This window comes from Mercenaria mercenaria, chromosome 9, assembly GCF_021730395.1.
Source record: "Mercenaria mercenaria strain notata chromosome 9, MADL_Memer_1, whole genome shotgun sequence".
Taxonomy (NCBI): Eukaryota; Metazoa; Mollusca; class Bivalvia; order Venerida; family Veneridae; genus Mercenaria; species Mercenaria mercenaria.
This window is the reverse complement of record NC_069369.1, coordinates 59,105,437-59,121,082: the sequence shown is the minus strand read 5'-3', so window position 1 is coordinate 59,121,082 and position 15,646 is coordinate 59,105,437. Positions and strand designations below refer to the sequence as shown.

The window sequence follows — 15,646 nt, the reverse complement described above, 5'->3', positions numbered from 1 at the left end:
TACAAGTGACACTGGTCAAGGATACTGGTCGATAATTTTCTGCGAGATGACAGTTGCCCTTCTTAAATACAGGTGAGATATTGGCACTGCGCCAGTCGCTGGGTATGGCTCCTGAGTCCACAAGTATCGCAATAGTAACCTGCAATAGAATAGTATCGCAATAGTTTTTAAGCAATATCAATAATATTGCAATAGTCAAAATTGGCCTCAATAGTCACCCCTACTACTGACCTACTTTCTGAATTTTTTAGCATCAGTTTGGTGTTTGAAACAAGTAACTCATATTACTCAGGTGAGCGATCCAGGGTCATCATGACCCATTTGTGCCTTCAATAGTGCTCATTTATTTGGCGGTTATTCATTGTATGCCGTTATTAGAACTTTAACTCATTTATTACCTAATTCGGAAAACCCAGCGAAAATGTTGTCTGGCGTTAGCTGCTTACTTCATTTCTTTCAGTTAGTTATTTTTGACACAAACACTGAACATAAAAACAACTTGTCATAGCCTAAATTAGCAATTGTTTACAATTATGACTAGCAGGTCCAAGATGTTGGGGGATGGTGAGCATTTGTTGAAGATTGAGGTTTACTACATTTTCTTTCAAGGAAGGAGTGTTAAAAGTTACAGTGCCGACAGTTTTCAATGATGGATTCTAAAGTCCAGTTTGTCCTCATTCCTACTGTGGTTCATCTTACAACAGAACAGTAAAAAAGGCATGCCCAAGTTCAACTATAATTGATCTTCTAATAAAAATACAGTTTCTGGTTTTTATAAGCTCACCTGTCATTAGTGACAGGGTGAGCTTTTGTGATCGCCCTTCATCCGTCTGTCGTCCGTCCACAATTTCTTGTCTGCACAATAGTGGTTTCATTTATGATTTTATTTTAACCAAACTTGCACACAACTTGTATAAGATCTTGGTTTCTTTCTTGAACTGGCTAGATCCCTTTATGGGTTCCAGAGTTATGGCCCCTGAAAGGGCCAAAATTAGCTATTTTGACCTTGTCTGCACAATAGCAGCTTTATTTATGATTTGATTTTTACCAAACATGCACACAACTTGTATCACCATAAGATCTTGGTTCCTTTTCTGAACTGGCCAGATCTCTTTATGGGTTCCAGAGTTATGGCCCCTGAAAGGGCCAAAATAAGCTATATAAGTGGTCAGAGGTCATATGATTTTGTTTTGTGTGTATATTGCTCTGCATTTGCGTTGCATTGCAGTGCTCTTGTTTTTATTTGGCAGATCCTTCTTTTGACTTACAATGTTTTTTTTTAATTACTTCCTTTTTATGTTACTATAAATAGCTTATTTAGTAACTTTTTTATTATTGGCTGTAGTGAAAAACCGAGACCACTTTCCTGTGGTACAACATGGATGGTACCTCCAATTTATAGGTGTATTTTGACATATCTGTACCTTAAAGAAAATTTCAACTGTATTTTCTCATGATTCTTTTGATTGATCTTGATTATGATTTTTTGACCTTCTTGTCCTTAAGTGCAATGATGACAGGTGAGCGATATAGGGCCATTATGGCCCTCTTGTTTAAAATATTTTAACTCCAGTGAAAAATATAGTGGTGTCGATTCAGTTGTGATCTTTGACATCAGAAAAAAAAGTTAATGCTGTGATAACATGTCCTTTTTTGAAAGTTTTGGCATCCAGTTTTGAAAGAATTTTTGGAACAAGGCCATTTTATTCATGTTTTCGGTGAAGGGAGCCCCGTGCAGGTTGATCATAGTCTGCTCCGTTCGCTGTTCAGTCAGTAAATTTTCATTGAACACCCCTTTGAATAATAAATGATACTGTCCAAATTGAATGATGGACCATTCCATTTTAGAAATTTAGCAGGCTAAGGGTTAATAGATAAAAATCTGACTGGCAAGATGTAACATCTAGGATTTCTTGAAGATGAACTGTCTTGGGCCCCATTTTGTTTATTATTTACATGAATGACTTACCCCAGTCAAACTGAAAATCTACTAAAAATGTTCACAGATAATACAAACATATATGTGGAAATTCATGATATTTCTGAGCATCTATCATTATTTAGAAGATCTTAATATATTATGTAGCTGGTTTTTAAAATAATAAGACAAACTAAGGACAAATGAATGCTACAAGTTGTACCAAGTTTATCTACAGACACCCGGAAGTACTTCCAGCCAACCCTCACCACTGGGTTCAAAGCCTTAGAGTATAGAATTCTTTCTTGTAATAAAAACATCTAGCTGGCTTATGGAAGTTTGCTGGTTCTCCCCAGGTGCCTGCCTGTGCCTGAAGAAATACCCAGAGGGATACCTTGGGTCTCTGCCACTGAAGTTTGAAAGTCAGCATAAGCCCAGGCCCCTATAATTATGTTAGTATGATATTACCGTTTATTATATCGTGCACAATTGATTCTGCCTTTGCGCCCAATGTAGATCATGATCAGCCTGCACATCCATGCAGTCTGATCATGATCTGCACTGTTCGCCATTCAGTCTATATCGTTTTGCTAAACACCCCTTTTAATATTTAATTGTAATGTCCAAATTGAAAGATGGACAAGTTCATTTTAGAAATTTAGCAGGGTAAGGGTTAATAAAAAGAAACAGAAAAGCTATAAATGAAGTTTTTATGTTTACTCACATAAGGATATTGTTGATGTTATTTGCATTGTTTCAGAGAGAAGAAAAATTCATTTTACGTTAACAGACGGACGGGAGCTGGCAGAGGAGTATGATCTCAGAACAAATGAACTTGTTGGTAAAATGATTTCTTCACTGTCTCTGTCATTATATCAAAGACTAAGAACTGTTTTACTTTGGAGTGGATATTAATAAATTTTAGTAGTCTTCATTTTCACTCTTGTTTTTCCCTTGCTTGTTTGGTAACTCAACAATTTTTAGCTCGACTATTCGAAGAATAGTCTAGCTATTCTACTCACCCTGGCGTCGGCGTCGGCGTCGGCGTCACACTTTGGTTAAGTTTTTGCATGCAAGTACATACAGCTATCATTTAAAGGCATATAGCTTTGAAACTTATTTATTCTTTTTCTAGGTCAATTACCAACCTCACTGGGTCAAGTTCCATAACTCTAACATGTATTTTGAGCAAATTATGCCCCCTTTTGGACTTAGAAAATTTTGGTTAAAGTTTTACATGCAAGTTACTATCTCCAAAACTAATGCAGATATTGAATTTAAACTTCACATGTGTCTTCGGGGTTATAAAACTAGTTGATAGCACCAAGTCCCATAACTCTGATCTTCATTTTGGCCAAATTATGCCCCCTTTTGGACTTAGAAAATTCTGGTTAAAGTTTTGCGTGCAAGTACATACAGCTATTACTAAAAGGCATATAGATTTGAAACTTATTTTTTCTTTTTCTAGATCAATTACCTACCTCACTGGGTCAAGTCCCATAACTCTGACATGTATTTTGGGCAAATTATGCCCCTTTTTGGACTTAGAAAATCCTGGTTAAAGTTTTACATGCAAGTTACTATCTCCAAAACTAATATAGGTATTAAATTGAAACTTCACATGTGTCTTCAGGGTTATAAAACTAGTTGATAGAATCAAGTCCCATAACTCTGACATGTATTTTGGGCAAATTATGCCCCCTTTTGGACTTAGAAAATTCTGGTTAAAGTTTTGCTTGCAAGTACATACAGCTATTACCAAAAGGCATATAGCTTTGGATCTTATTTATTCCTTTTCTAGGTCAAATACCAGCCTCACTAGGTCAAGTTCCATAACTCTTAACATGTATTTTGAACAAATTATGCCCCCTTTTGGACTTAGAAAATTCTGGTTAAAGTTTACATGCAAGTTACTATCTCCAAAACTAATGCAGATATTGAATTGAAACCTAACATGTTTCTTCGGGGTTATAAAACTAGTTGATAGCATCAAGTCCCATAACTCTGATATGTATTTTGGTCAAATTATGTCCCCTTTCGAACTTAAAACTCTTTTGATATTTAACATTTTGGGTAATAATTTCCTGCTTCTGTGACAATATTTCGAATAGTCGAGCTTGGCTGTCTTACGGACAGCTCTTGTTTATTTTATTTGTTAACCCCGCTAGTCTTGGTTTGGTTTAAACAGAACGGTATAACATATACTCTGCATTAAAAATATCATGTGTTTGTGTAAGTCATCAGTAAACTTTGAGACTCCTCCAGAAGACTGATAGTAATCTTTTATTTAGGAATATAGTGCAAGCTACAGAAGATGCTCCACTTCCATAAACTTTATTGCATTTATCATGCCAAGTGTAAATCACCCATTCTCAGGACTCTTTTAATATACCAATGATAGTAATTTTGGTTGAAGGAATGGTTGATCAAACATATGAACCTTGGTTTCAGTGTTAGGCAGAGTAACCAATGGACCATTGCTTCTGATGTTTAAACATACCAGTTCAGCTCCCCCTTTTTAGCTCACAAGAGCTCCAAGTGCTCAAGGTGAGCTTTTGTTAATGCCCTGTGTCCGTCATCAGTCTTCTGTCATCGTCAGTTATTTGACTGTTAACACTCAACAGGTCACAGTTTTGCCCAATCTTAATGAAACTTGGTCAGAATGTTACCCGCAATAAATCTTGGAGGAGTTTGATATTGGGTCATCTGGGGTCAGAAACTAGGTCACCAGGTCAAATCAAAGTAAAAGCTTGTTAACACTCTAGAGGCCACATATATGACCCTATCTTCATGAAACATGGTCAAAAAAGAGGCCATATTTATGACCTTATCTTCATGAAACATGGTCAAAATGTTTATCTTGATGACCTTAAGGCCAAGTTTGAATTTAGATCATGTGGGGTTAAAAGCTAGAGCACTAGGCCAGATCAAAGGAAAATCTTGTTAACACCCTAGGGCCTTATTTTTTATTAGCTCACCTGAGCCAAAGGCTCATGGTGAGCTTTTGTGACCACTAAATGTCCGTCGTGTGTCGTCAGTCGTGTGTCGTCCGTATGGTATGAAGTATTGCCTAGTGGATCTCTAACAAGTTTCTTCAAATTATGCCCCTGGGGTGAAAAGAGGCCCGCCCTGGGTTATATAGGAAAAGATACTTCAAAAATTATCAGATCATATATCCTAGACTGTTTAATTATAATTACCTGATGATCCCTAAGCGATTAGGGATCACTTGACTGTGATCTTGACCTACTGACCTACTTTCTTGATTGTTAAGATACAGCCTTGAAATTTGGATGACATGTACAGTTTTGCACATTGATCTTAAAACTGACTTTCAGACTCAGTTACCATGAATGTGACCTGATGACCTATAATCTTAATATTTTAGCATCAGTTTGCCATTTGAAACGTGTGGCTCATATTACTCAGGTGAGCGATTCAGGGTCATCATGACCCTCTTGTTCAATCTTCATAAAACTTGGTCAGAATGTTTGGTATCATGAAGTCTTGTATGATTTCAACTCTGGGTCATGTAGGTCACTAAGTAAAATCAACTGTCTGCAATTTTCACTGTTTGCATTGTTCTCGGTGCTTCCAAGGGATCTACTTTCCAGATTATATTATCTCCTTGAAAACTCAGACTAGTTTGAAACTGGGTCATATGGTGTCAAAAGCTGGGTCACTAGGTCAAACATGTTTGTTATGGTGTGTTACTCTGGTGAGCGACCTATGGCCATCATGGCCATCTTGTTTTTGTTTGAGACAACATCATCACATCTGTTCACAAGTTACAAACTTGTGGAAGCTACATGGCATCTGGAAAAACTTAATTTCAAATGTGAACACCATGTCTGTCAAGAAAGAAGTATACCATTGTTGATTAGGAACATGACTTTTTTGTGACACATCTGAGTGTTGCAAGCAGTGCAAGATGTATTGTGAAAGTGTGAGTGGGATAATAGTCAACACATTTAAAAGCAAAAACAAAATCTTTATTGCAAATTGAGAGAAAAGATAATGGTGAAGTATTTACATCAAAAATTTGATTTTGATTTTTTCTGTGTGCAAATGGAGATGTGTGATTATTTCAGTGTGCAAATGGAGATATGTTTGATTATTTCAGTGTGTTATTGGAGATGTGTTTGATTATTTCAGTGTACACATGTAGATGTGTTTGGTTATTTCAGTGTGCACATGGGGGTGTGTTTGATTATTTCAGTGTGCACATGGAAATGTGTTTTATTATTTCAGTGTGCACATGGGGATGTGTTTGATTATAAATTTCAGTGTGCAAATGGAGATGTATTAGATTATTTCAGTGTGCAAATGGGGATGTGTTTAAATGATTATTTCTTTGCATAAATTTAGATGTGTTTGATTATTTCAATATGCAAATGGAGATGTGTTTGATTATTTCAATGTGCAAATGGAGATGTATTTTATTATTTCTGTGCACAAATAGTATGTGTTTGATTATCTCTGAGCACGAATGTAGATGTGTTTGATTTTTTCTGAGCACAAATGTAGGTGTTTTGATTATTTTAGTGCGCAAATGGAAAAAGAAATCAACACTGGGTGGGGCTGGAAAATGGGAGTTTGAAGTTGGGGAGCAGCTAGCCCCTCCCATGCTTGAGGCACAGGGTCTTATGGAAAGTAATACTAATGTAAGCACATAAAAAAACTATTTTACTTTTATAAAGTGTCAGGGATCGAATTTAACGGTCGCTAACTCGCAAAATTCGAGTAAGAATAAAAAAAAAATGCGAGTAGAAAATCATGGCACTCGAATATTTTTGCGATCACGTTCGAAAATCGGGGAATTCGCTCAAACTGTCCTTTTCTCTTTAAAAACTCCTTTCGGGCAGTTAATTTACCGATAATCACGTGACTGCTTCTAGACGCTTGTCGCTTTATACAAAAGTAATTATCGGATATGTAAGTAAGCGTCTAGGCAATATTTGTTTTCATTTTGGACGTCTGTAATTTGCAAAGTTCTGTGAAAATGGAGAGGAAATAACATGTTTCTTGGTGCAAAAAAGCCCGCGGAGCTCGAAAATGTTAGCAACACTACCAACAGTGACCTGAGAAAAACTTAAAAGATCAACGTCAAGCCAAAAGTCCAAAGAATCATTGAGTACTTTGGTTTGTATCGTACTTACAAAACCAGAAAGTCCCAAGCCTGTCCGGACCGTGAACTTTTATATGAAACCAAACAACAACAAAACAACTTGAATTTAGCACGTAAACAGCTTTTAAATAATTGCTAGTTGAACCCATCATTTTGCTAGTGGAAAAAATGGCACTAGCAAAAATTTGCTAGTTGGAAAAAAAGTTAAATTCGATCCCTGAGTGTTTGTCAATATTTTTATTCATTTAAGCTCAGTTATGAAAATGGACTGAAGCAAATTTGAGTCTCTGTTGAGTGCATTAAAATCTAGCACTGCCTCCAGTATGATTTGATAAATTAAGACCTTATTCACTAGACTTCGTATCATTGATGACCAGATAACTTTTTACTTTGTTTCTACACAAAGTCATTGTTAGTAAAATCAGAAGAAAAAAAGTGTCTGCTAATAAGTCGTTAGGACAATGAGAAGCAAATGAAACATGTCACTACATGTATATAAGAAGCTTAATGTCAGTACCAAGGTTTGGACTTGGATTGTGTAAGATGTTAGAGGAGTCAAGGTTAGATCTAGAATAAAACACTGTACATTATAGCTATGTGTATGATGGCACAACTCTGTGGACTCCAATAAAAACCCAAAAGTTGCCACATGACCTGATCTGTTTTAGTGTGACTTAATATTCAACTTAACAAAAAAAAAGTTTCTCCTTTGAAACACACATATTTCTTCTTTTAGCAATGAATTTTAAATAATAAGTAACAGAAATATTAGTCTTTCAAGAATTTAGTGCGGAACTTTACTAGATTGAACACCACTGGGTAGAATCAAGCGTGTTTGTTGTACAGAGCTTGTTACTAAGAAGCTCCTGTAATGAGAGAGAAAATGTCTGCCTTTGTTTGCTTTAAAGAGGTGTAGTTAACAGAGGTTAAACTTTATTGATTTTCTCTATTTCAGCCGATATTTGTAAGGAAAGATACGGTACTATCATTCCAGTGGAGAATTCGGAACCTGCCATATCCGCTAGATGTATACAATGTTACTTGTGACCCAGATCAAAATATCATCATTAAAACATCAAACAAAAAGTAGGTTTATTGTAAAATTCTTATATCTTGGCTATAATGAAAATAATGCCTTTTATACACCTATTTAAAAAAAACAACAGATGTATTATGTGATGGTGCGTGCATCTGTCTGTCGGTCCATCATAATTCATGTCCAGAGCATAACCATTAAAGGTATCGACTTTAATCTTGCATCAGTTGGCATATAGGTAGATGGCAATGAGACAGTGTGCAGAGCGCTTGAACCGGCTCTGTAGGTCAAAGGTCAAGGTCAAAAATTGAGCTAAACGGTCAAGACTGTCCATCATTTTTTGTGTCCAGAGCATAACTAAACCATGCAAGGTGTTAACTTCAAACTTGGCCTGTAGGTAGGTGGCAATGAGATGATGTCACAAATTGAGCTCAAAGAAATCTTTCTGTCATATTTCGTGTCTGGAGCATAACTTATTAACCATTCAAGATATTGACTTAAAACTTGGCATGTAGGTAGGTAGTGATGATACAATGTGAAGAGAACATGAACCTGGTCTGTAGAATTAAGGTCAAGGTCACAATTTGAGCTCAAAGGTCAAATCTGTTCCGGTCAGGGTTGGCAAAAAGACGGGAAATACTCGTATTTCCCGGGACGGCGGGAAATACTCGTATTTCCCAGGAAATACTGGGGAATACTCTTCAGGCCTTACATTCGTTGTAAATCTGACCCAAAAATTTTATCATACTAACTTCAGACAAGATTACACTCCTTTCAAATAGTCCAATTATACACTCCAAAATACAGGGGAGGTGTTACTGCTAATTAGTGGATTATTGACAGATTCTATAATGATACAGAATATACAGTATAGCCCCAAGCACTATATTTAATTATCCTATTGCACATGTTTATTGCAAATAAAGTAACAATACTTTGCTGTAAAATAATTCCCACCATTGTGATTTCACAAATCATCAGTCAAACCTCTTGAGCATTTATTCACTTTCTCAAAAAACATGTAATTGCTTTTTATTTTTCAAAAGTACTTCATTCCGCTTTTCATCCTGTGACAGTTAGCATTAATATGAAGCCCAAAGATCCTGTGTGGAATTTTTATGATATCATAGAATCTGATGATGGCATTCAAACAAAACTTAGAAATAGACTTGGAGTGAAAAAAGCAGCAAAACTGGTGTTTTGCTTCTGCATGTTAAGGTCCAAAGAGGAATTGGACTGGTGATGAAGGAACTTTCATGGTCACCAGGGGTCTGACAGTGGAATCATAATAATAATATGATTTTTGCCATAGTGTATGTGTGCATGCAAATGCTAGTTATTAAACAGATATTTTGTGGGGTTTTTTGTCAAAATAAACTGTTTTTTGCTGAAAATTTGAGTATTTCCCACTTTTGCAATTTTTAGGAGTATTTCCCGGTACGGGAATTACCGGGAATTACCGCCGGTAATTACCGCACTGGTAAATACCATGTCAACCCTGGTTCCGGTATTTTATGTCCGGAGCGTACCTTATTAACCATTCAAGGTATTGACTCAAACGTGGGATATAGGTAGGTGTTGATGAGACATTGTGCAGAGTGCATGAAACAGGGTGGTAGGTCAAAGGTCAAGGTGAAATCTGCCAATCATATTTCGTGTCCAGAGCATAACTTAAAAACTATTAAAGGTATTGACTTGGAATATAGGCAGGTGGTGATGAGATGTGGTGCAGACTGCATTGCTCTACATTACAACCCCTCCCCGCCCCCCACCCCCCACCCAAAAAAAAATCATTTAGTTTCTTGCCCTTTAGTATCCTGTCACCACCATCACACACACATAGTCACACCCTGCTTTTCCCCACCCCACACACACACCTCCCACTAAAAAATCTTTAAAAACCAGTGAAAATCACCGGACCCATGTTTTTATGTCCCCCTTAGAAGAAGGAGGGGTACATTGTTTTGCAGATGTCTGTCGGTCGGTATGTAGACCAATCCGTATCTGATAACTCAAGAACGCTTGGGCCTGGTACCATGAAAGTTGATAGGGTGGTTGGTCATAACCAGCAGATGACCCCTATTGATTTTGAGATCAGTAGGTGAAAGGTCAAGGTCACAGTGACCCAGAACAGTTAAATGGTTTCTGGATGATAACTCAAGAACGCTTGGGCCTAGGATCATGAAAGTTGATAGGTTGGTTGATTATGACTAGCAGATTACCCCTATTGATTTTGAGATCAGTAGGTCAAAGGTCAAGGCCACAGTGACCCGGAACAGTTAAACGGTTTCCAGATGATAACTCGAGAATGTTTGGGCCTAGGATCATGAAAGTTGATAGAGAGGTTGCTCATGACCAGCAGATAAACCCTATTGATTTTGAGGTCAGTAGGTCAAAGATCAAGGTCACTTTGACCAAGAACAGTAGAATTTTTGTGCACAGTGACCAAATAATTTGTGTTCCTTGTGCAATTACTGAATGCATCAAGGGGGTGGGGGCATTTTGCGTTCTGTGAGCTCTTGTTTTTTCTGGCCAGTCAGATGATTTTTTTTCCCAAAATGATTATAATTATGCACACAAAAAAATCCCTGCCTTATATAATAAGTGCCTACTTACCCACGCAAATAACTTTGGGTCGCGTTACTGCAAACAAACTATTGTTTAATTATGGCCCAGTTTACAGTTTGTATTTGTCATTGCAGATATTACAAGAAGTTTAGGATCCCTGATATGGAAAGGTGCAATTTACCACTAGAACAATCAAAACTTTCAGTCGCTCATGCAAACAACACTCTTATAGTATCAGTAAGTGTTGATTTAATTCAGTATTTTTTGTGTCATGTACTTGTAGGACTAGGGTTACTCTGCCAGTCGTCACCTGAGCCATTTGCTGCAATTTCATGAAAATGGCTCAAACTTCCTTCGTCTAGCTAGGATGAGTACCCGAATATCATGTTGGGTAAAACCAGTACTCAGGTACCAGTGCATTACAGTTTAAATAGACACAGCTTCAGATGTGTTATATAAAACACACATTGTGGTTACATCTTGCTAAAACATCACAACATCCATATATGTGTATTGGACATTGTAAGGTTGTGTAATTAATTATTCTAACACAACCCTTAAGCAAGTAAGACTGATAACATGACGTTATTATGACATATGATCACTGTATGTCACATTTGTTACGTCATAGCATCAAACATCATAGTGACATATGAAAATGAATACGACACAACACAGTCATATATTTGTTGGATATTGTCAAGGATGTAGATGGTAAACTTTGATATCATGTTAGAATCCAAGTAATATAAAAGTGATTTTCACTTGAAAAAAAGTTGATGGTTAGTTGCATATTTTTATTTGAGCTGAGCACTTGTGATATACTGTAAAATCATTAAAATTCATAAGTGACTTACTTTCATGGATTTTGTGATTATTTAGCCCATAAAATTCAAGATTATTATTCATATTAATAATTGTTGAAATACATGAATTCATATCCCCACAGAATAGCCGTTTTAGCCAAAACCATGAAATTATATAATCACATGATTAAATGATTTCACAGTAAATCCTTCATGTCTGAATTCTGAAATTTATTAGTCCCTTACTGGTTGAAAACCAGTTTCGGGGACTATAGGAATGCGCTTTTCCATCATTCTGTCATTCCGTTATAATATTACTTGGCACAAATGTTCCCCATGATGAGACGACATATCATGCGCAAAACCCAGACCCCTAGCTCCAGTCCAAAACTCTGCCTTCCTTGAATGGATTCTAATATTACTTCACACAAATGTACCTCATAATAAGACGATGTGTCATACAAAACTTTTAGGCCCTTAGGTCAAGATCACGCTTGGTATTCAAATGTTAACATGGGATGAATAGGGTCTGTTTCGTGTCTGGTCCATAACTCTGTCATTCATTAAGGGATTTTAATATCACTTGGCACAAATGTTCCCCTTGTTCTCCATGATGAGACAACATGTCATGCATAAATCCTGGACCACTGGCTCAAAGGTCAAGGTCACAATTAGGGGTCAAAGGTCAACAGGGCTTTTTTTCTGTCTAGTCCATAACTCTGCCATCCATAAAGGGATTTTAATATTACTTGGCACAAATGTTTCCCATGATGAGGTGACATGTTTTGCGCAACACCCAGAACCCTAGCTTAAAGGTCAAGGTCACATTTGGAGGTCGAAGGTCAATAGGAATTTTTTTCCTGTTTGGTCTATAACTTTGTCATGCAAAATAGGATTTAAATATCAGTTAAATATCAGTTTGCACAAATATTCCCCTGGATGAGATGTGTCATGCGCAAAGCCCTGTCCCTTAGCTGCAAGGTCAAGGTCACATTTAAATCAAAGACCAAAAGGGCTTTTCCTGTCCAGTCTGTAAGTCAACAGTCCTTAACGGGATTTTAATATTACTTGGCACGAATGTTCCCCATGATGAGACGACATGCCATGCACAAAACCCGGACCCTTAGCTCAAAGGAGCCAATAGTTTTACTGTCTTAAATTAGAAATGTGTTAACTTATTTCCTTAAACTTTCAGGTTTTGCCTTATTTTGTATTATTTTATTTTCAGTATAAAAAGCCATCAACTATATTAGAGATGGAGAAAACATTACAATCAGAATTTAGCAAGTTAAAGGCAAATAAAGATGGTGATGTAGACTGTACACCAAGCTGATAGTGGATATCACAATAGATCATTCTCATGTTACACCTATGTTGAGTACCATAGATGACATTATAAAGTTAATCCACTTTCATTGAAATAGCTGCTGCATTTGATGAACATACAGTGCCATTTGACAGGGATTAAACTGGTTATAACTTATAACGTCCTTTCTCAAGTTTGTTCAAATGGGGGCACTGAATGGCCTCTTTTAGGGGCTGCTAGAGCTAAAAACAGAAATACTGCTGTGAGGTGGTGCATGGGAAGAATGAGTGTTTATGAGGAACAAAACACAACCGCAATTTTAATAATAACTCCAGTTGATCTGCACAGACACTTGGTGAACAAACATGATCACTTTTACTCTTCTACCTGAGTTGTATATTTGAAACAAAAATGGACTCAACTTTTAAGGAAAATAAAATGTAAATCTATAAAAGGGAGAACAGATAGATGCATGCTTTGAATGTTTCTGCTAGTTTATTTATATGGGCCTTAACAACTATAGAGTGGATGGCATAGGACAAAATGTGAAATAGGAATGAATGAAGAAAACACAGTTTATGAATAAATCTATTTTTTGCAAACAGATTAATTTCGTGTTTCTTCACCCAAGTTTCATTGATCCAGAATTACAGAAAAAAGCGATGGCGCTCAAAGAATCTTGCGAATTGGGCTACCAAAGGCTCCATGACCACTAAAATAAACAGTAGTAAAAGTATTTTGAAGAAATATATAAGATAGATCTAAATGGTTTATTTTTGTGCACCCCCCCCCCCCCACACACCCACACACACAAGAATTTTTTGAGGGGCACTTAAAGAGTTGCTCTTGTTCATCCATCCCAATTTGTGTCATGCATATCTCAAAAAAATGTTTGACCCAGAGTTATCAAGCTCTCATAGGATTGTTAATCGGCACAGGAAGTTGTTCACCAGGTGTTTTAATTGGGATCTCACAAAGCCAGACCAGAGTTACAGCCCTTGACTTAGTCAAAAAATAAAGAGTTTGTGTCCCATGTATCGCAAAATGTGCTTGACCTAGAGTCATAAAACATTAGAGGATTGTTATATAGCATGTGAAGCTGTGCACCGGTGGTACTTTGTGATATTACTCAGCTAGGCCAGAGTTATGGTGCTTCACTTAGTTAAAAATACACATAAAGTGCTAAAAAGTTTATGTTGCAAACATCTTTAAAAAAAACTTTCACCTAGAGTCATGGATCCATGTACAGTAACAGGAGTGGGGGGTGCACATGTGTCCTGTGGACACACATCTAGTTTACATTACATCTTAAATTGTGGATATAAGCTTAAGAATACTCTTTAACAAAGTCTACAAGCTTTTAATGAAATTTGGCCTGGATGTTCCCTCGGTGGTCCTCTTCCAAAATTGTTCAAATGGTTGCACATAGTCTTTGTGTGATCATCTACCAAGATTGTTCAAATTATTCCGATTCCTCAAAAAACATGGCCACCAGAAGGCGTGGTCAGTTTTCCCTATAATTATATATATAATGTAAACTTTTAAAATCTTTCTGTATGAAATTAAATTTGATTATTCAAAAAACATGACCTCTAGACGGATACAGCTGTTGCCTTCTCCATTTTGTTTCTTTCCCGTTTTGGTTAAGTCTCTGTATGAAAGCTGGTATCTCGGCAACACGTAGCGGGAATGGATAACGGACTTGTTCACAGTAATGATCTGACATAACATACACAGGTTCCAGAACTGGTTTTTGCTTTTTCAAGTTATGCCCCTGTTTCTAATAGCAATTTTTAGCTCAACTATTCAAAGAATAAGTACTGAGCTATTGGACTCACCTGTGTCGGCATCAACGTCCACGTCATCATCCCGATTTGGTTAAGTTTTTGTATGAAAGCTGGTATCTCAGTAACCACTTGTGGGAATGGATTGAAACTTTACACACTTAAGTGTGATGGTCTAATAAGCATTCTAATATGCTTTTCTCTGTTAAAACACTCTTACGCTAGAATGCCGTGACGGTGTGCGGTGACGTCAATGTTTTTGTTGCGACAAAGAAAGAGCGCTATTATATTTTATCTACTGTTTAAGATTAAAGGCATATTAGAATCAAAATAATTTATAGCAAAACCGTGTTTTAACACTATACACTCTGGCTGTAATACGTCGTACAAATAATTTTACTCGGGCTGCGCCCTCGTGATATTATTACGCCCGACGTATAACCGCCCATCATGCATAAATAGTGTTAAAACACCCTTTTGCTTTAAATTATTTCTTAAATACACGGGTTATGTAACTCTGTTTTGCCTTACCTTTTCAAATTTTTTGTATGTAAACCTGTCTCGGTAACCATTTGTGGAAGTGCATTGAAACTGTAGACACTTGTTTATGGTGAAGACCTGACATGCAATACGCATGTTGGATTACTGTGATTGTTTTTAGCAAATCTTATTTTTTGAAAAAAAAATGAGTTATTGTCATCACAGTGGGTGTTGGCGTTGCCTGGTTAAGTTCTATGTTTAGGTCAGCTTTTCTCATAAACTATCAAAGCTATTGCTTTAAAACTTGCAACACTTGTTCACCATCAATAGCTGACCCTGTACAGCAAGAAACATAACTCCATCCTGCTTTTAGCAAGAATTATGCCCCCTTTTGGACTTAGAAAATATCAGATTTCTTGGTTAAGTTTTGCGTTTAGGTCAACTTTTCTCCTTAACAGTCAAAGCTATTGCTTTAAAACTTGGAGCAGTTATTTGCCATTAAAAGCTGACTTTGCACAGCAAGTACTGTAACTCTACATTTCCTTTTGCAAAAAATATGGCCCCTTTTGGACTTAGAAAAATCAGATTTCTTGGTCAAGTTTTGTGTTTAGGTCAGCTTT

The 15,646-nt window shown here is 36.8% G+C and overlaps 1 protein-coding gene across 2 annotated transcripts in view; it reads left to right on the top strand.

The window, feature by feature from the left end:
• Nucleotides 1-13,368, top strand: part of LOC128559532 (protein DPCD-like) — a 39,851-nt gene extending 26,483 nt beyond the window's left edge. The window contains exons 2-6 of one of the 2 annotated variants that reach the window (XM_053551503.1): nt 2,679-2,759; nt 6,464-6,582; nt 8,002-8,132; nt 10,785-10,887; nt 12,685-13,368. In XM_053551503.1, coding sequence (XP_053407478.1) covers nt 2,679-2,759; nt 6,464-6,582; nt 8,002-8,132; nt 10,785-10,887; nt 12,685-12,789 — 539 coding nt within the window. In that variant the 3' untranslated portion in view covers nt 12,790-13,368. The remainder of the gene's footprint in view (nt 1-2,678; nt 2,760-6,463; nt 6,583-8,001; nt 8,133-10,784; nt 10,888-12,684) is intronic. The other variant, XM_053551504.1, reaches the window with a different exon arrangement.
• The last annotated feature ends 2,278 nt before the right edge of the window (nt 13,369-15,646 follow it).